This window comes from Oryx dammah, unplaced genomic scaffold, assembly GCF_014754425.2.
Source record: "Oryx dammah isolate SB20612 unplaced genomic scaffold, SCBI_Odam_1.1 HiC_scaffold_8, whole genome shotgun sequence".
Taxonomy (NCBI): domain Eukaryota; kingdom Metazoa; phylum Chordata; class Mammalia; order Artiodactyla; family Bovidae; genus Oryx; species Oryx dammah.
Window position 1 is genome coordinate 9,205,744 of NW_024070192.1, and position 20,408 is coordinate 9,226,151.

A 20,408-nucleotide genomic window follows, 5' to 3' on the forward strand; every position below is an offset into this window, starting at 1 on the left:
ACATACATATCCAGAATGAAATATGCAAAAAAATAGTAATAGTGTTTATTCTTAGGCGGTTTTCAAAAGTATATTTTGTCCAGGTCTTCTGGTTAACCTCGGCAGGAGCATGGTATAGATATATTCTTTTTTTTTTTTAAGATATATTCTTTTTATTTTATATTGGCATGTAGCCGATTGGCAATGTGGTAGTTTCAGGTGGACAGCGGAGGGACTCAGAGGAAGGTGGTCTTAACCACCGAGTCTAAATCACCCCAGGAGCCGCTGGAAAGGAGATCCAGTCCCAAATTATGGGCAGTAATGACATTATTTTGTAAGCAAAAAGAAACTTATTGTTTTAAAAGGTAAGTTTATTGTTTAAAAAGTCAGACGATTGCAAGGTCAAGCCCCAGCCCCCCACCAGGCCGCCCGACACTGGCGTCCCTTTCCATGCCCTCTCGTTCTTCCTCCTGCTGGTCCCCGAGATGCTCTCATGCGCCCCGGCTGTGGTGGGTGTCCCACCTGTCCCGGCATGCTTGGGACCCCATCCCAGACACACCACCACGCGGGGTCTGCTGAATGAGCAGGTGGAAGGCATCATCCCACGTGTCACGAAGTGAGGGGGCCCAGGAGACCAGCAGATAGCAGGGGTGCCGTTTCACTGCCTCTCCTTCCGCCTGCTCGCTGGAGACACCTGCCCTCGTCACCTGCATCCATCCCAGCCAAGGCGCAGGGTCTGTCACCCTGTTCGCAGGGACCTCAGCACGAACGCCCACTTTCCCAGCGCCAGCTCCGTGTCCTGCGCGGAGATGTCCCGGTGCCACACGGCGCGCACCGAGTGCTCAGTCCAGGGGAAGAGCAGCAGGCGCACCGCGCGGCCGGTCTGCGCCACCTCGTCAGCGCTCACTGCCTGCAGGCGCCGGCACAGCTCCTCAGGTGGCAGCCCATCTACCCTCACCATCACCATGTTGGTCTCCACGGCGGTGGGATCCACAGAGCAGACGGGGGACGCCAGTGCCTGGAGCCCTGGGCCCAAATCCTGCGGTGAGTTGAGCCCAACCCCAGGACTCTACGGCTACCCCTACCACCCTGGCCTTGTCACCCAGGAAAGGCAGAGGGCAGCCCAACTGGAGAGGGAAGAAAGGAGGGAACCTTAGTCCTGACCTGGGCAGACTTGGCCCTGCCACTTTTTAGCTGTGACCTTAGGCACATTAGCGGTGGCTCAGATGGTAAAGAATCTGCCTGCAATGTGGGAGACTCGGGTTCAGTCTCTGAGTTGGGAAGGTCCCCTGGAGAAGGGAATGGCAACCCACTCCAGTATTCTTGCCTGGAGAATTCCATGGACAGAGGAGCCTGGTGGGCTACTGTCCATGGGCCGCAGAGTCGGACACAACAGAGTGACTAACATTTTCTTTAGACAAATCAATTAACCTCTCGGTTTCTCCATCTGTAAAGTGGGGACATTGTGGGGCTGTTGTGAGGAGTCGACCTAGGTCAAAGGCTACATTCTGCTGGATCCTGCAGAGTTACTGACCCCCACCGGGTGCCGACTAGTCCAGGCCCTGTACGGGGTGTGGTCTGGTAAACCCCTCGAGTTCCCTGGATCCCAGCCCTCCTGGGTCGGTGGCTGCCCTTCACCTACTCGAGTTGGAGGGACACACCTGCTGGGGACTTGGGCCCTGCTACAGGGGACCCCCAAGAACCACCCTGGGGCCAAAGGGAAGTGGCGGGGTGTCAGGCACCTCTGGCGAATCTCTGGGCATTCTGGTGGTCCCTCTGCAGCATCTCCTCGGCGTCAGCCAGTCCCACCAGGGCAGCTGCGGCCAGCACCCCTGCCTGGCGCATCCCTCCACCCAGGGCTTTCCGGAGGCGCCAGGCTTCTTCGATGAAGTCCTTGGGTCCCCCAACCAGGGCCCCCACTGGTGCTCCGAGGCCCTGAAGGAAGAGAGGAGTCCTGCCTGCCTGCCCATGGGTGTGCATCTCCATTCTCGGGGCTCTGGAGGGGCCAAGAGGGATGTGGAGGGGCAGACACTGTGGCCTCGTTAGGGGAGGGGGTTAGAGGACCCAGGGTGAGCAGCTGCCTGCCCAGGAGCCCCAGGACACAGCTCAGCCCCCTGCAGTGGGCACCTCCACCCTCCTGTAGCTTCCCTACCTTGGAAAAACAGAGAGACACAGAGTCACAGTGCTCCACGATGCAGGCAGGGGGCACGCCCAGAGCCACCGCGGCGTTCATCAACCGCGCCCCGTCCAAGTGGACACGGACCCCGTAGCGTCGGGCCAGCAAATGCACCTGCGGGCAAGATGCAGGTGAGGTCAGAGGGGCAGAGCTGGGGGGAGGATGGGTCTCCAAAAGGTCACTAGAGAGTCACCGGGCTTGTCTCCTGGAGAGAGGAGATGAAGGGTCTGCATAGTTGGTGACCAGCTTGGCCATCTGGAACCTGAGCAGTCACTCTGGGTCTGGGCCTGGGCCATCCTCTGTGAAAGGGGGTCAACAATAAGGGCTTTATCTCCTGTTTATGGCGGGCTCACTGTAGGCCAGGCCACGGATGCCTCGTCCCATCTAAGCAGCGCCACAGTCCCATTGGAGGGAAGCCCTCAGCCCTGTTTCCCAGGTGAGGGCGAGCTGGCCCTCAGGCTCTCGCGGGGAGAGGGACAGCGCTCAGCCCTCGCACTCTGGCCCTAAGACCTGGCCAAGCTGGTGCTGCCTGGGGACTCGCCCCAAAGGGTGGGTCTCTGCTCTTTGGAGGAAGGTTGGGGCCTGGGGGGGTCTACACTGGGCCATCATTCCCTTTACAGCTGCACCTAGAATCACACCTGTCTCCCAGAGCAGTTCTGGCCACTGATGGGCACCCACACATGTTTCAGAGGAGACTAAACCCCAGCAGGGGACCCAGGAGACAGAAAGCCAGTAGCTGGCTAGTGGTGGGGGCACAGCAGTGGGGCTGGGCCTACCTGGCGTAGGTATTCCATGGGGAGGACTCGGCCCCCCGAGCTGCTGTGGGTGTTCTCCAGGCAAATGAGCTCACAGACTGGGTGGTAGGGGCTCCCAAGGCCCCGTGTGACCAGCCTCTCCAGCTCAGCCAGGTCCAGGGTGCCGTGGGGCAGGTCTGGGAGGGGGTGGGAGTGCACCCCTGCAATCTGCAGGTGTGGGGGTGCAGAGGATAAGGTCCAGGGGTCCAAAAGTACCTCCTACCCCTGTCTTGTCTGCTCTTCCCCCGCTCTGGGCCATGGAGGCTTCCGCCTGAGCTGTAGACCTGGGCACAGACATCTGAGCCGGGGAGGATGGAAGACACCATGTTTGCTTGAGAGGTTGGTGTCCTTCCAGCCTGAGCGCCCAGTGCACTGAGTGCCCACTAGGGGGCAGCAGGCATACAGCCAGCATACAGGCTGCTGGACTGAGCCTAGCCTGCCCCTGAGTGGTCAATCTGGGAATGGCTCTCCTTCCTGCCTCCCCCAGAGAGGCCACCGGCCCAGCCATTTTTCCCTCTGCAGGTCCCAGCCTGGTGCCTGGGAAGCAGGTTCCCACCACAAGTGTTGAGCATCCTGTGCTGGCCCCAGGGTGAGAGGTGCTGAGTGCTTACCTGAGCCACCCCGCCCTGCTCATAGACATGGAGGTGGCATTCGCGCCCCAGGAGGAGCTGGGAGCCCCGGCGCCGGCAGTGACACATCACTAAGGTAGATGGGGTGGGGGCAGTGTTGGCGTCAAGTGTTGGCAGACTGCACCTACCAGCTGCAGCCTGTGGTCTCGGTGGCCACACATGCGGGTCCAGGGGGCCCTCGGTCAACCCTCTGCACCCCACCTCCTCCTGGGCCATGTCCTCCCCCGATCTGTCCCCACCCAGCTCAGCCAGGCTGACCCTCAGGGCCACAGCCAGCTCCCACGTGCCTTATGCCCCTTTAAGACACCTTCCTGCCATGTGCTGGAAAGCATCCTACTAAGTCCACAAGTCTAGGCCTGTGGATCATTGGGCCCTGCACATTCTGTTCCTCCCTCCCATTCTCTGCAGCCCCCTGCAGAGTACCTCCTGCAAGGGGAAGCCAGCCGCAATGCTCCCCTTTGAGGGCCCAGCAGCCCAGGGCACAGTATCAGTCAGGCACAAGGAGGAAACAGAGGGCACCCACTGGGAAACCAGACTGCTTGATAAAGAGGCAATTTACAAAGGTGTGGCAGCCTGCAGGGAAGTCACGAGGTTCGAGGTTCGGGGGCAAGACCCCCAGGCAGGAAGGGGTGAGAGAAGGGTGTGGCTACAGGTTCCAGATGGCTCAGAGCCCCACTGATGTTGTCACAGCCCCCACCACAAAAGGGAGAAGCGTGGAAGGAGGGCCTGGAGGGCAAGTGGAGGCCGCCCCACGCTCACCAGAGATGAGGTTGGCCATGGTGTTTGTGGGCACAAACAGAGTCCGCTCCACCCCAAGCAGCTCCGCAGCTGTGGCCTGCAGGTCTGAAGTGGGAAGGGATGGGGGTGGGGGCCCCATTAACAATGGCACTTTTCAAAGTCTTCTCCTAACTCACCCCGTGAGCCCCTTGTCCGCATAAGGACATCTTGCCCAAGGCTGTGGTGAGTGGCCAGTCGGGACGCCAGTCTTCCAGCTGCAGTCTGCGGTCTTGGTGGCTGCACATCTGGGTTCAGGGGCCCCTCAGCCAACCCTCTGACCGCCTTCCCCCCCACCCCCGCCTCCTCCTGGGCTGTGTTCTCCACCCCTCCCCCCCCAACATTGAAACTCTGTGGTTTGAACCCTCCTGTCCCACCCAGACCTCACACCTGTCTGACTTCCTTTCCCATCAGTCCCTTGCAGGTGGGGCCCTGTGGTTTCTCTGCTGACTTCCTCTCCCAGAACACAAGGACAGGAGCCCTCAGAAGGAGACTCTGGGGGTCTGGAAGGGGGCAGGGCTTCCGGCTCCTGCTTTAAAGCTCCCCTCCCTTTGCCACGACATTCAAGACCAATGGGATCTGGCCTCTGCCTCCCCTCCAGGAACAAGGGTGCTGTCTTACATCCCAGCTCCAGCCACATTCCCCATCCATATCCTGAACACCTTTCTCACCACTATGCTTCTGCCCTGGTGAGCCAGCACTCTCTTCCCTGCCCGGGACTGGGGGTAGAGCATTTCATTCATCTTTGAAGAGGTTCCTCCACAAAGTCCCCCTTTCCTGTGAGTCCCATGTTTCTCCTCACCCACCCCTAGTCCCCAAGGCACTCTCTGTGGATCCTTTAACCCCAGCACCTCCCTCACCCAGTGAGGATGACTGTCTATGCTGAGCAGTGGGTCAACATCTTTGAAGTTCCGGGCCAACAGTGGGTGTCTGCTGGATGCTTGATCAGCCCCATCATTACCTGATCCCACATCCAGGCCCTCAGGGCTAAAGTCACAACCCCGCGACTTGCCCCTGGCACAGCTGACGGTTTGTACACACCCCAGCAATAGTAATGGCTCACTATGGCACCAACCCTCAAACCAGGGTGGGTGGCAGCAATTTTCAACCATCTTGAAAACACTTTCGAGGTTTCTAGAACTCATTCCTCTGGAGGAGCAGCCTGTGGAGAAACCCTTTTCTAGATGGGTTTTCTGTTGTCTTCTTGTGGGAAGGTGGTGGGTGCAGGACAGTAGCCAAGGGTTCCAGAGTGAGAAGACCTGAGTTCGAGTCCTGCTTTGCCGTTTACTCGACATGGGACTCAGAGCACCTGGCCTGGCTTCTCAAAGCCCTCCTCAGCAAGATGAGGTAACACCCATTCTCGTCGTGTCTTGGGACCGCACTTCAGTGAGCACACAGATCACCCAGCGATCCTGTTAACGTGCAGATTCGGGCTCCGGAGGTCCGGTGTGGGACCCGAGACTCTGCATTTCTAACAGGCTCTCGAGTGATGGGTCAGACCGAGCTGCAAGGAAACCGAGCGCAATGCACAGCCTGCAGCTGAGCCGCCACCCCGAGCCCCGGGCCGCCGCTCCCGCCAGCACCACGGACAGCGCCCTGGGGTCGCCGCGAGGACCCCTGGCTCTGGCCTGCACGCCGGGCTCACCGCGGACGGTGGGGTCCTCGCCGTAGTCGTCGTCCCCCACGACGGCCTCGGCCATGGCGCGCCTCATGGCAGGCCCGGGCTTGGTCACCGTGTCGCTGCGCAGGTCCACCACGTACGTCGGAATCTCCGCCAGGCTCCCAGACCTCCGCGCCCAGAAGACCCGCTGCTGCGGGGTCGCGGCTCGGGCCAGTCTGCGGAGCATGGCGGGGATAGTGCCGGGCCCTCCAGCCCTGATCTTCCTCGGCTGGATCGGAGCGGCAGGGCTTTCCAGACTTCGGCCGCGATTGACCAGGGCTGGCCGGAGGGCCCCCGCGGCATGCTGGGAGTTGTAGTTCAGCTTTCGTCGCGGGGGACACCAAGCGCACTCCCGAGGCATTCTGGGAGTTGTAGTTCCGCTTTCGCCGTGTTCGGCTCCGAGCGAACTTGGGTTGAGGGAGAGGAAGAGTCCCGCTTACCCATGAAGAAACAAAGCCGCTCATGTGCCTTTTTACCGTGTGTCCAGGACTGTCGCAGACACTTTACAAGTGTTAAAGCGGCTAAGCCCCCCAACAGCTCTCAGTTGACAAGCATTATTATCACCCCATTTTACAGATGGGGAAACTGAGACGCACAGAGCCAATGAACGTGCCTGAGGTCGCTTGGCCGGGAGCGTCCAGCTCTAACTGGACTGTGCTATGTTGCCCCTAAAAATGTAGCTTTCCATCATCTACTTTTTTCAGTACAGATTTATTGAGCACCTTTTGGTGCCAGGCATTGTCTGGGTGCCAGGCAGAGGGATACAAAGATGATCCCGGAGTTTGAGCATCCGACTTTGGGGGCATAATGGAGGTGGAGTTAGGGGGGTGACAAAGAGTCCCCTCCTCCGTACCCACTGGCCCTTGGTGGGTGAGAGGGTGCTGCCTCCACTCCCGGCCAGTGTTGCGTTGGGGGTGGGGAGTGGTGAAGGGCCCTGACTGACTCAAGTCCCTGCTTAGCAGGCGGGTGGTTTTGGACAAGCCAATTAACCTCTCTGCACCTCAGTCTCCTTAAATGCAAAATGGGCTGTTTGCAGGATTTGATGACTTAAGGGGTTTTTTGTGCTGAGTCTGGCGCTTGGCTGGTAGTAAATGCTACAGATGAGTGTTTTCTGTCTTACTGCTGCTGTTTTATTGTGGTTACGGTCACAGCCCAGGGCGCTGGGGTTTGGTGCTGCTGCTGTGGGGTGCAGCCCGACTCCGTCTCCTGCAGGGTTGACTGTCCCTTGGCCGGGGAGGACAGGCCTCTCTCTGGGTGCCCAGCTCCACTAGCAGCTCCCCTTCCCCAAGTGTGGGCCACAGATGTCTCTTCCTCACAGGAGGAGACCAGACCCTAAGGGCTGAACGTGACCAGAAGAGGCACCCACAGCTCTGATCAGGGCAGCCCTCAGCAAAGAGGACTCTGACACTGACCTTCATCGGAGCTCTGACGTGTGTCTGCTCTGGGTCAGGTCTGGGGATGGAGGAGAGCAAAGCAGCTTGCCCTTGGAGTTCTGTTCTTTGGGATGGGGACAGGATGCTGCCTGTTGGCTCTGGGAAAAGTTGCAACAGGCCTGGCTGAAGTATCAGGGCAGGCTTCCTGGAGGAAGCAGTGATTGGTTGAGCTTTGAAGGTAGAGCAAGGTGTTAATCAGACAAAGGCAGAGGGAGAGTGTTCCAGGCAGTGGGAACAGCTTCAGCAAAGGCTTGTGGTCAGAGGCAGCTGGAACATTTGAGGCCTGGAAGAGAAGGGAGCAGGGGCAGAGATGGAGTCCTCTCCCCTGTGCCTGCAGAGCCATCGTGAGAGGGCAGAAATCGCAAGTCCCTGTAGGATCTGGGGCCCCAAGGACACCCGTCTAAAGGAAAGGCCCACTCTGCCCTCCCCAACTCCCCCCTTGGTGCCCTGCGGCCCTGACCCACAATCTCCACTGAATTCCGGGCCCTGAGAAAACAAGCCCCTTATCTCAGTGTCTGGCTCCAGCCCTTCTGCTGGGAAGTGGGGGAGGGGGGTGGGGAATAGAGGCCTCTGTGGGAAGGAAGGGAGGGGCTGGGGCACCAATGGTGGCTTTAGGGGGAGCAAGGAGAAGGGGGCAAACAGCTGGATCCCCAGGCACCTCCCAGCCATGGCAGAGCCACAGAATGGCCTTCTGTTTGCAGGCACTTCACCTTCCCACTGACAACCTCCCTGCTAATCCTCACTGCAACCCTGGGGGAGAGGGATTAGGCAGGGGCCTCAGGGCTACCGGAAAATGCCACCAAGGTGAAACAGCTGGTCACCAAACTGGGCCTTTCTCCTCCCAGGGCAGAGCTGTTTCCTCAGCGAGCTGGGCTCTTCCTGGGGAAAGTCGGCCCCAGCAAAAGTTGCTTCTGCCAGGTGGCCGCTTATCACCACCTGTCTTGTCCCAGGGCACCTGGGCCACCCCTTCCTTGCCCAGTGGTGGCTTCTCCAGCGTGAAGGGAGCAGGAAGCTTGGGCTATCATGGGAGAAGGCTGGGAGCCCTCCATGGCCTGTTTCTGAGGCCTCATCAAGGGGCTTGCTGTTGTTCAGTTGTTAAGTTGTGTCCGACTCTTTGCAACCCCATGGACTGCAGCACGCCCGGCTTCCCTGTCCTTCACCATCTCCCACAGTTTGCTCAAACTTGTGTCCATTGAGTCGGTGATGCCATCCAACCATCTTGTCCTCTCTGTCTCCCCCTTCTCCTCTTGCCCTCAATCTTTCCCAGCATCAGGGTCTTTTCCAGTGAGTCGGCTCTTTGCATCAGGTGGCCAAAGCACTGAGAGACTCTCTGACCAGGATTTGATCTCAGGGAGTTGTGTGGGCACATGCGTGTGTGTGAATGTATCTGCGTATGTATGTGTATAAACTTGTGTGTGCACGAATGTTGGCATGCCCACCCAGGTATGTGTGCACTGGGCACCCATGTGTATACTTGTGGGTATATGTAACTGTACTAGTGTTTGTTACGCATGTGTATAAGCACACCTCAAGAGATATTGCCGGTTTGCTTCCAGACCACTGCAATTAGGTATCGCAAAATGTGTCGCATGAATTTTTTGGTTTCCCATTGCACGTAAGTTATGCTTACACTACACTGTAGTCTTTTAAGTGTGCAATAGCATTATGTCTAAAAACAATGTACATACCTTAATTTAAAATATTTTATTACTAAAATTGCTAACCATCATCTGAGCCTTCAACGAGTTATAATCTTTTTTTTTTTTTTTGGCTGCACAGCATGCGGGATCTTAGTTTCCGGTCAGGGATTGAACCTGTAGAAGTATGGAGTCTTAATTAACCACTGGACCGCCAGGGAAGTCCCAGTGAGTTGTAATATTTTTGTTGGTGGACAATTTGAAACATTTCGAGAATTACCCAAATGTGACGCTGAGACGCAAAGTGAGAGTGTGCTCTTGGAACAATGGGGCTAACAGACTTGCTCAGTGCAGGGTTGCTGCAAACCTTCAATTTGTTAAAAAAAGAAAAAAGAAAAGATAAAAGCAATATCTTCGAAGCTCGATGAAACAAGGTGTGCCTGTCCATATGTGTGTATGTTTGTGTGTGGGTATGTGTGTGTACGGGCATCCCAGGTGGCACTAGTGGGGAAGAAACTGTCTGCCACTGTAAGAGACACAGGTTTGACCCCTGCGTCTGGAAGATCCCCTGGAGGAGGGCATGGCAACCAACTCCAGTATTCTTGCCTGGAGAATCCCATCGACAAAGGAGCCTCGCAGGCTACAGTCCATAGGATCTCAAAGACTCGGACACGACTAAAGCAACTTAGCACACACACACGCACGTTTATATATGCCCGTGTGTGTGTACTGGTGTATACATATGTATGTCTGTATGCATGTATATATGTGTGTGTCCCTGGAGTGTATGAGGTTTAGTCACCCTGTTGGTAAGCTGAGGACAGTCCACAGCTCCCAGACTAGGATAAGAAGCCAGAAGCCCCTGGTGCAGCCAGCATTGTTTGTCCGTCCCCAGCACCCCAGGTCACTGGGCTGATCCCCTTCTCTCCTCCTCAGTCGCCTCCCGGACTGTGAACCTGGAGGCCTGGGGTCCTCTCCTGCCTCCATGCAGACCCGCCCACCCCACAGCCACTGCCCTAGGTCAGGCCACATTGGGCTCCTGCCCCTGCCTCCACCCCCGGGATGCAGACCACCCCGCCCCGCCCACCACCAGCCCCACTCACCACCCCGCCCCCGTCGCATCCTCACAGCTGTCTCCCTCACACTGCTGCAGCCCTTACTGATTCCCCGAATGCACTGGCCTCACTCTCACCCCGAGATCTTTGCACCTGCATGCCTTCTGCCCGGAAACCACCCCGCCCCCCAGCCAGTGGCACGTGTCTCTGGTTACCACCTTCTCTGTTTTCTTGTCTCAGCTGAGACGCTCCTTCTGGAAAGCACCCTGACCCCCTTCCAGCAGGGAAGGGAGGTGGCTCTCCTCTGGGGTGTCAGTAGGGTCTCTTCTCACTGCCTGCAGGTTTGGGGAGAGATGGGGACACTCTTGGCCTTCAAAGTGTCCTGTGTGCCCAGACTAGCAGCAGCCCCCCAGTACTCTGTGATTTCAGTTGAATGGATGATGAGGGGGGCAATGGCCCAACTTCCCTGACCCGGGGGACCCCCATGCAATATGGACACTGTCATGGGAGGCAGGGAGCCTTGTCGGGAGCTCAGACCATGGAGGGCTATAGGGCCCCTGTGCAGGAAGAGGCAGGAGTGGGTGAGGAACACGTGCTGCGGAAAGCTGAGGGTCTCCGAGGCAGCCCCTTCCTGGCCTTCTGGAGGTGTCTGTCCCGCGAGCAGGGTGAGGATGGTGGGCAGGTTTTCAGGGGAGTGAGATATGAGTCCTGGGGTGGCTGCCTCTTGAGGCACCCCCAGGCTCCCTGGCCCCCCTGCAGGGACAGGCTCTCTGGGGTGTGGGCGCACACTTGTGCACACACACACACACACACACATGCACGTGAGCCAAGTTCAGTGTGCATATTCCTGTAACGCTGGGCCGCTGGCAGGAAGTGAGCAGTGGGGAGGCCGCTGCTGGGAACCCGGGGCTGGCCCCGCTGAGATAAAGGGAGGCCACAGATTGGAGCTGGAGATAGCGGCCGGGGCCTGTAAACAGGTTGGGGAGATGTCCTTCCCATTGCATCCCCCTGGCCCTGAGCCTGCAGGATCCATAGGGCGCTGGCCTGGGTCCAGCCCCACAGCCTGGGAGTCCAGGGAAGGCTCTTTGTACCATCATCTCTGAAGACTGGGGGGGTGGCAAGGGACAGAGCGCTGGGCCTGGGGGCCAAGGTCATGTTTGCTCTTGGGAGGGAGGGTAGGGGGGTGGGAGGAGCCAGTTCAAGCCCTGTGCCTCCCCCACTGGGGAAGGAAATGTAACATGCATCGGAGGGGTCCCCTTCAGAGCTGTCTGCATTTCCGAACAGGGTGGGGCCAGGAGAGATTGGGAGCCATGGGAGGCTGCACCCTATCAGTCAGCACGCGGGCTCAGCCGACAGCCCACAGTGAGCTTGAGGTTATGGTAGCCAGGAGACCCCACACTCTGCTGGCCAAGGGGAAACCATAGAACTTGCATCCTCATTCCACGAACTCCTGGACCATGAGCGCCAGGAACAAGGCCGGGTGCAAGTCTGTGTGAGGAGTCCCAGTGCCCGGCACAGTGGGTGCTCAGATACACTTGTGTTTTTGAAAAAATAATGAGCTACCCACACAACCTAATATAGAAAAGGGCACGAAGCATATATGCACAGTTTTACAAATGCATATAAAATAATCTCTCATATTATTGCCACTCAGATCAAGAAATAGAACATAGCCAGGATTCCAGAAGCTTCCTTGCCATGCACAACCCGTTCCTTCTGCCAGAAGTTTTGCTGCAGCCTGACTTTTATGCTCATTACCTGCTTTGTTCTATCATTTTGCCATCACCATATTTCCTTAGTTAATAGCTAGCGCTGCTAGCTTTTGGATTTGCTGTGAATTTTGGGTAACGGATGCCTTAAATCCCTGGAAACGGGATAGGCTACCCACTCCCATTTTCTTGGGCTTCCCTGGTGGCTCAGACGGTAAAGAATCTGCCTGTAATACGGGAGACCTGGGTTTGATCCCTGGGTTGGGAAGATCCCCTGGAGGAGGGTATGGCAACCCACTCCAGTATTCTTGCCTGGAGAATCCCCACGGACTGAGGAGCCCGGCGGGGTCACACAGAACCGGACACGACTAAGCATGATACGTGTCTTTTCCGATGCTCCAACTGTCAGATTCATCCGTGTTGCAGCTATAGCTCACTCTTGCCACAGCTGTGTGGTTTTTCCACTGTGTGCCACGGTTGATTTCTCCACTCTGCTGTTTGGGGACCTGTGGCTGTTTTCAGACGTCGTTTCCAGACAGCCCTGCTGTGAGCAGGCACATTCACCCTGGTGTTGCTTAGGGCACAAGTGCACACATTTCTGTTGGGCACACGCTTGGGGAGGAACTGCTGAGGCTGCGATCCTTATCTCCTCACTAGACCCTCCTGAACCTTCCCCAAAGTGGCCAACGTGATTTACAGGCCATTGTTCTTGTTGCTTGCTGTTCTCGCCATCCTCTGCATCGTCAGACTTCAAAACTTTAGTCATTCTGGTGGACATGTGGCAGTTTCTTGTGATTTTAATCTGCTCTTTCTGATAAGTGATGAACTTGAGCACCTTTTCTTAGGTCTTAACCATTAAGATTCTGCTCCTATGAGGAGCTTGATAAAGTTCTCTAGCTGCTTCGTCAGTTATTTCCATATGCTGGGTACTAACCCTTGTTATATGTATGAAAAAAAAAAGTCCCCCTTTTATGGCCTATCTTTTCACTTTTATGGAATTCTTGCTAGATCACAGGCTCTTTGTTTTCTGTAGTTAAATCCGCCCCCAACCTTATGATTGATGTCTTGTTTAAGATCGCTTTCCTTTCCTCAAGGTCGTGATGACACTCTCCTCACTGTCTGCTGAAATATGGGAGTTCTGCTGTCTCATTAAATTTAACCACTTGCTGGCGCCGTGATGTGGAAACTGCACTTCGGAGAAAAGGTGCCTGCGTGACATGGGGGCTCCATCCTCTCCACCCCGGGGTGGCCCAGGCTGGCAGTAGGGGGCTACCTGGGTCAGAGTGGGAATCAGACTGTCCTGACTGGGGGAGCCTGGGGAAGGTCTTAGTCAGAAGTGAAAGAGGATGGGAGGCACGTGCCACCAAGGCTTTGGGAACAGAGGTGGCCTTGGACAGGCCTTTCAGCTCTGTGACTCGCGTGGGGGTGGGAGGCCTCTACTGCCTCTCAGGCCTCCCCAGAGTGTGCAAAGTTGGGGGCTCAGCCTCTTGGGATTAGAGGTGCTGGGTCAGCGTCTGACCCCTTCCACAGGAGCACCCACACTGTGGGATCCCGGGGTCGGGCCACAAGGAACTCTGGGTCTTAAGGGCTCTTCAGGGGTCTGGGGAGTCCATGTGGTCGGGGGCAGAACAGCCCAGGGTGAAGCCTGGCAGGTGGACGGGCGGAACGCTGGAGTCCAGGGAAATCCGCTGGGACGGTACACCCAGGGTGCCCTCCATTCTGCGAGGAAGCAGCCAGCTTTCCAGGAATTGCTTTGGGGTGGGGGGCAGGGAGGATTGTGGGGGGGCCAAGCAAGCCCAGGGCTGGGTCCCCACTTCAAGGGTCTCCCCTCGGGGTGGGGGACTGGGTGTGTGCAGGCAGTAGGGGCAGGAGACGTGGGGACAGCGGGGGACATAGCCTTGGAGACCTTCTGAATTTCAGGCTCCAGCAGCTGGGGCCAGGGAACCCTCTGGGCACCCCACCTTCCCAGGCCCCCCCAGCTCTGGCTGCAACGAGAGCAGACCCTTACACTTTCTGCCCCACCTGTCGGCCCCAGGCCCCAGCTGGGCCCCATCAGCCATGTCAGGCCAGCGTTGAGGGCCTGGCATTATTTACTGCGGCAGCTTCCTCCTCCTTCCAGTAACTTGTCCTCCAGCTCCAGGCAGCTTCTGATCAGGCAGCAGACCTCTAATCTCTCGAATCTGCTCTCTTACCGGCATCAGCCTCTCGCTTCCTGTTACTCAGCCCCGGCTGAGGCGTGGGGTCAGCTTCGAGCTGGCCGGGCCCTGGCTGTTCCCAGGGCCTCTGCCCAGGCTCCTCAGTCCACCCGGCAGGGAGCACACAGGGGTCAGATGCCATTCATGGGCTTGGCGAGCCATCTGGGGTGGGACCACCTCTGCAGATGCTGACCCTGTGCTGGGGGTAGAGGACCCCAGGATGTGGGGGGCATGGGCTCCGAGGCCGCGGCTCTGGGTCCTGCACAGTGGGTGGCTGAGGCTCCTCCGCTTGTCCTCCGCTGGGCAGAGTATCCACGAAGGGTGCCCTTCCCCTCTGACCTCCTCTGCCTCCCGGTCCCCTGTGCCTGCACTGGGGCCCGAACCTGTGTGAGAAGGGAGGGCACACAGGTTCTGGAGAGCAGACCTGGATGGAATACACAGGGACAGAAAGAATCGGGCCTTCGGCCTGATCTGCAGGGGCAAGAGCTTCCTCTGCAGAAGGGAAAGGGTTTCCGCTGCACAATTCCGGGGTTATGCACCTTGGGTGGGCCTCCCTAGCTACCCCAGAGGAATGGCAAGGTCGCAGGGTAAGGTAGGGGCAAGAAAGGCTGCCCTGCCTCCACTGGACTCTGAACACGGGAACAGACAGCAGGCACCCTGGGCACGGATCCTACCTTGTCTAGGAAAGGTATTCCTAGTGATGGCATCTGTTCTTGAGCCCTAGCTTCTGCATCAGTCATGTAGCCAGACTGGAACCAGGTGTCTAGTCCTGAACAGTGCCTCCCTCTGTGCCCAGCTGCAGGAATTTTGTCTTATAAGGAGCCCTACCTAATCCTTCTTTGGGCTTCCCAGGTGGTGCTAGTGGTAAAAAACCCGCCTGGCAATGCAGGCGACATAAGAGACGTGTGTTCAATCCCTGGGTTGGGAAGATCCCCTGGAGGAAGGTATGGTCAACCCACTCCAGTATTCTTGCCTGAGAAATCTCATGGACAGAGGAGCCTGGCAGGCTACAGTCCATAGGGTTGCAAAGAATCAGACACGACTGAAGCCACTTAGCACAACAATCCTTTATTTTGTCCGCAGTGGGCCTGTTTCTGTCCTCTGTGCCACAGACTCATCTCATTTCTCTTCCCCTGGCAGTCCTGCAGAGGATAGGAGACGCCCGTGTTATTTTTTTTGGGGGGGGGGCTCCCAGGACACCTTGGGGTTGGCTTCCCAGCTGCTGACCGGATGGCTGGTGTCAGGGAAAGCAGGTCTTCACAGTGGCAGAGTTCAGAGGGGATCTTTGGGAAGGAAGAAGGTCAGAGTCTGAGGCTGGGGAATGGGCCAAAGTAGGGGAGCTGCCAGGGACCCCATCCTAGCTGGGGAGGCCAAGGGGTCTGACTTTGGGCTCCAAACACAGAATAATCCACTAGGGTGGGGAGGAGACTTTTATGCTTAGTATTTACATTTCATCCTTTTAAAATGTCTCTCTTTTGTGAATATTTTATAATGCAAGTAATAGATTCATACAGTCACGGAAACTTGAAATCTATAAATAACTATACATATATAGTTATGAGTTCATAAGGAGTTATGAGCTCAAGCATTTCTTATGAGAGAGTGCATGACCCAAGCGATGAGAGGGTTTGAAGGTCACTCTTTCTTAGCGCTTATGGTTTTTCTTAAATCCTGGGCACCTTCCTACTGAGTTTGAAGTCCAGGATGGCAGGATGAAGGAAGGTCCCACATTCAGGCACTTGAAGGGCTGGCATCAGCAAAAAGTCTTGAGCTGGCTTGATGGGGATGATGGAGGGGGTCTGAGGACCTGCAGGTGACGCGGGCATGGATGGGGCTCCGGGCTGTCTCTGGTGGGCACCTGCTCTCATCGGGAGAGAGGCAAGACTGAGCTCGCCCTGCGTGGAGTGAGGGAAAGGCAGCCATGGCTGGGCCTCTGCTCAGGAACCCAAGACCCACTTGCTCAGGGCTGAGGGCAGCACCCAGGACTGGCACCTTCTGAGCACACCCACCTGTCTCTCCAGTCCTGGGTCCCTGGGAGGAGCTTTGTTACTGGAGCACTTAACTCCACAAAGTATTTGTCATGCTCCTGTGGGGCCCCGGGCAAGGGCAGGACACAGCTTGTGCCGTCACGCATCTGGTCAGGTGTGCGGGCAGCAGTACAAGATGCCAGCGATCCGGGGTGGGAGTACATTTCCAGAGTCCTGGGTGAGCAGAAGCTAGTGCTCCCTGTCGGGGTTTGTTGCTCCCGGGGAAGGAAGCTCAGCAAGAAAACGCCAAGTCATCGGTCCATCTACCAGTCAGTATCTACCGGGCACCTGTTAGGTTTAACCAGCCAGTTCTGGGTGCTGGGGTAGGGGGCTTTGTCTCCCGCCGAGGACGGAGGGCCAAGGATGGATCACAAGGAGCTCTGCACGGCGGGACCCTGATCCCCATTTTACAGACAAGGAAACTGAGGTCCAGGAAGTAGACTAACTTGAGGGTAAATAGAAGAGTTAGGACTGGAACCCGTATCTCCCAGGTCCGGCTGTGAGAGCCACAGGTGTGTGGACAGCCAGCAGGGGGCAGTGCTGGAAGCGCCTGGAGGCTCCCCTTCTGCGCTTGGAGGAATCCTGTGTATCTTCCAGGAGTTTAGCTCGCCTTCTCCTCCAGGAAGCTTTCCATGATACCCTGCAACACTCTGCCAAGACACACCCTTTTCCCCCTGTCCCCTCTGCACCTGGCTCACCTCAGAGCAGCCCTTGACACCAGCCACTCGGGATACCTCTCACTGGGCTGCGGGCCACTTGGCAAGGCCTGCGTCCTTTGTTCTCAGCATCCTAGCATCCATCTGTCTTAGGACATGGTAGCTGTTAAGGGAATAACCAAATGAATGAGGAAAGCAAGAGTAGAGGGTGCGAGGGCCATCCTTCCAAAGATGGGACGTGGCCCCGGAGAGAGGAGCAGGATTTGCACGCACGGGGGGGAGAGTCTGCCAGGGGACGACTCCAGCCTGGGCGTCAGACAGCACTGCCAGGAGGGAGCCCTGGCAGGTTCTTGAGCAGAGGCACGGCAGGGCAAGCCTCCCCGTATCCCTGTGCCACCCCATGCTGACCCTCCTGCAGTGGGAAGGGGCAGGAGCTGCACTCTCCAGGCCTGCGACCTGACTCCTTCTGGAAGTTCTTCCAGCCTTCTCACCTAAGGCCCTCAAGCTGCACCTGGGAACGGTGTCTGCCAGCGGCTGGTCAGGAATGGTGGGCGATGAGCTAGTCTAATTTCTCTTCCCCTGGCATTCCTGCAGAGGATGGGAGATGGCCCTTTTTTGGGGGGGAGGGCTGGGCACCCTTGACTTGACTCCCCAGCAGTTGACAGGACGCTGGCATCAGGGAAAGCAGGTCCTCATGGTGGCAGAGCTGAGGGCAACACTCCCCTGGAGCTCGGGATCAGTTACTTCCTCGGCTCATTCGTGTGCTTATTCAGTAAATGTTTATTGGGCACTCCTGGTTGGCTAGACCCTGCTCTGTCTTGGAGTTGGACTCTGGCCTCTGGGGGTGTGTGAGGGCCATTCCCACGGTGGTGCGCCCCCCTCACTGCACCGGTGGGCTCCTCTGCCACCCTTTCCCCGCCCACTCTGGGCCAAGCCGGGAGACAGTCCCCCTGGGGTGGGGGAAGCGGCTCTGGGGGTGGCAAGCCCCGGGCAGACCCTCCCCAAGGAGCAAGCAGGGTGGGGTGGGGGCCTCCGGCAGCCCTGCCCGGCCCCACACAGGCAGCTGTTCCCGGAATGGGGATTTTAAACTTTTTTTTTGTTGGCGCATATGCATGTGGTCTTAATTATTTATACGCAGCACTTATCTCCCCCAAATGTTTTATCGGGATTCGGCAGATCCGAGAGATGGAAGCCCCGGGCAGGAGCGGGGGCGGGGAGGGGACTGTAGGGGAAGCAGTAGGGAGCCGGGGGGTGAAGGGAGCTAGGTTAGGCGTCCCTTAAATCAGCCCGGGGGTGAGGGAAGGAAGGACCCCAATCGCGGTGGGTCGGTTTAAGTCTTTCAGGCCCTGATGGAAGTTGGGAAACCGCAGCGGGTATCCGGCCTGCAGGAGTTAACACCTAGGGCGGCCTGTGTGGGTCCCGCCGACAGGGGGCGCCACGCCGCGGGCCACTTCTCCCCCGAGCGTCCCTGGTGGATGCGAAGGAGAATGGAGAACCACATCTGGCAGCAGCAACCCAGGAAGCCTTGAGAAGGGTCCCTACTCTTTCCTGGTGGAAGTGGCCAGAGAAGAGATTGGGCCTGACCTTGGGATCCCTCACCTGTTAACGTGCAGGGGCCTTATGTCTTCTTTATGCTCACCACCCCCTGGAGACATTTCCTGCCCATTTTACAGACCAGGAAACTGAGGTTCAGGAGAGTCACCAGGCTAGGGACCTCCAGCAGAGCAGGGATTGGCGCCCATGTGGACTCAGGCAGGTGGTCTTTCCTGGAGCAAGGGGAGGGTAGTGGGCCAGGCCTGCCCCCTCACTTGGCCCCCAGAATTCCAACGTCCCCCAGCTGCATATGCCCTGTATATGCCCTCTTTTCCTGGACGTTTGGGCAGCGCAGGCGGGAGATTCCTGGAAGCGCCTCCCAGGCACAAACCCCTCCTTGCACCCGCCCACCCTGTGCTTGCAGGATTTGCAGGGGGCTCTGAAATCCTGGGGTCGGGGGCCAGGAAGCTGAGCCTGGAGGGCCCAGGAGTCCCCCACTCCTCCCCCCGGCAGGGCTCAGCGCGCTCTGGCCTAACCCCTGTCCTGCCTGCACCCAGGAGGCCTTCTGGGGCCGAAATTGGCGCCTGGGGAAGGCTCTCAGTGTCCCACCGGGAGGTCTGGCTGGGGATAGGGGGGCCCCGCGATGGGGTGGGGCATGGGGCCCTGGGTGGGCTCTACCCCAGCTGCTTGGAATTCCACAGGGACAGAGGTGCACCCAGGAGCCTCCTAGCCCGGCCGTCTTCCCCCTCCCCACCGGGGTCTTCCGGAGAGTGGGGGGGGCTAGCCCCTTGCTGGGAGAGTGTGCATGTTTGTGCTGGGGGTGGGGAGGACTTCCTTCAATTTGCCGCTGCGGGCGGGCGTAATCTTCCTGGTTGGGGCTGGGTGGGGGCCGGGTTGGGGCAAGCTCTTGGGCCCCCTGGAATCTAGATTGCCTTGGCTGGGGCAGGGCCAGAGAGGGGGGTGTCTCACCCCAGGTCATGGAGTCGAGGCTGTCTCTTTGAGTGGGAGATTCCCGAGAGCTCCGGACGGGCCTGGGTAATCAGTTCATCGATTAACAGCTTGGGTGTGGGGGGCGCTTCAACAGGGGGCGGGGCTGCTGAATCTGGGGCCCAGCCCAGCGAAGTGTTGCCTGTGGGAGGCGGGGAAGGCGGTAATTCCAGGTTGGGGAGGGTCTCTGCGCCTCCGTAAAACGCTGAGGATCCTCCGAGAGGCCCCCCGGGTGCCAAGCGCCAGCCGGGCCCCCTTGGGCCCCTGGAAGAATTGGTTCCCACCAGCCAACCTGTTCCCATAGCCAGAAGTTGCCATGGTGACCCCCTCCCACCTTCAGCTACAGCTTTTCCAGTAAAACCACTGCAGAAATCCATACTTCCCGACAGGCACGCCCCCGACCCCCCACCCCCCACTCTGCGCGGTAGGGAGCGGCCAGGAGTTAACCCTCTGCCTGCCGGCTGGCTGGCACTATTGGGGGAAGTCAGGGAGTGAGAGCTGGCCGTGGGGGACCTGGGGCTGAAGAGGAGAAACTGAACAGGGGACAGGTCAGCTGCTGTTTCCCTCGCGGCCCCAGGATGGGACTCCAGGAAGTTCGAGGAGAGAAAGGAAGCTAGAGCCCCACTGTCACCGACTCTGGAGGATTCTTGCCGGGGTGCCAGGACTGCTCCCGGTGGAAGCCGACTGTCCCCTCTGGGCACTGGCCAGCCGCCCCAGAGTGCCTTCCGCTGTCGGTGGGGTAGCAGGTCTCCCCAGCCTGGCCTGCAGTTGCTGATGGATCAGCTCTCCCCTCTCCCTCCTGTCCCTCTCCTCCAGCGCAGACCTCTTTCTGGAGGCAGAGAGGGTTCAGCTCAAGTCCAGCAGCCCCACTGCCGGCACCGGCAGCCCCTCAAGGGAGGCCACACGCCCCTCAGCCTGGCTTTGTGTCCATAGGTCTGCTCCGGTGGGCTATTGGACAAAAGAAGTCACTGACCACTTGGGGTCTTGGCTTTCTTCCCTGAGAAGTGAGGGGAATGATCTAGGCTGCTTGCAAGTTTGAGGAAGAAGAGATATTCCATCCTGCGGGGGTGGGGGGAGGGGTGCCAGGGATAAAGCCTGCTTTGTCTCTATCAGGGGAGGGGCCCCTGGGGACCCCTGAGACTGTGCAGACCCAGGGGGCTCAGC

The 20,408-nt window shown here is 58.2% G+C and overlaps 1 protein-coding gene and 1 long non-coding RNA gene across 4 annotated transcripts; both read right to left on the reverse strand.

Moving 5' to 3' along the window:
• Nucleotides 1-309: 309 nt before the first annotated feature.
• On the reverse strand, nt 310-6,291 carry LOC120866818 (probable low-specificity L-threonine aldolase 2). The gene is made up of 7 exons (XM_040244723.1): nt 5,998-6,291; nt 4,338-4,421; nt 3,561-3,649; nt 2,932-3,117; nt 2,132-2,269; nt 1,722-1,914; nt 310-1,005 (listed from the first exon to the last, which is right to left on the reverse strand). The coding sequence occupies exons 1-7, from the start codon at nt 6,197-6,199 to the stop codon at nt 719-721; spliced, it is 1,179 nt and encodes a 392-aa protein (XP_040100657.1). The 5' UTR covers nt 6,200-6,291; the 3' UTR covers nt 310-718.
• Nucleotides 6,292-15,093: 8,802 nt separating this feature from the next.
• On the reverse strand, nt 15,094-19,587 carry LOC120866828. 3 transcript variants are annotated; one of them, XR_005721755.1, is made up of 3 exons: nt 19,227-19,587; nt 16,051-16,887; nt 15,094-15,324 (listed from the first exon to the last, which is right to left on the reverse strand). It is a non-coding gene; the product is annotated as an uncharacterized LOC120866828 (long non-coding RNA). The 3 variants fall into 3 exon arrangements; XR_005721754.1 differs by having other exon boundaries at nt 15,094-15,848; XR_005721753.1 differs by having other exon boundaries at nt 15,094-15,899.
• Between the last annotated feature and the right edge of the window lie 821 nt (nt 19,588-20,408).

Excerpts from the sequence above, each read along its gene's own strand:
- LOC120866818 (XM_040244723.1), bottom strand. The coding sequence starts at position 6,199 with ATGCTCCGCAGACTGGCCCGAGCCGCGACCCCGCAGCAGCGGGTCTTC. Across the intron at positions 3,118-3,560 it reads AGCAGGGCGGGGTGGCTCAG|ATTGCAGGGGTGCACTCCCA; the intron begins GTAAGCACTCAG and ends CCACACCTGCAG. Across the intron at positions 2,270-2,931 it reads CCATGGAATACCTACGCCAG|GTGCATTTGCTGGCCCGACG; the intron begins GTAGGCCCAGCC and ends TCTTGCCCGCAG.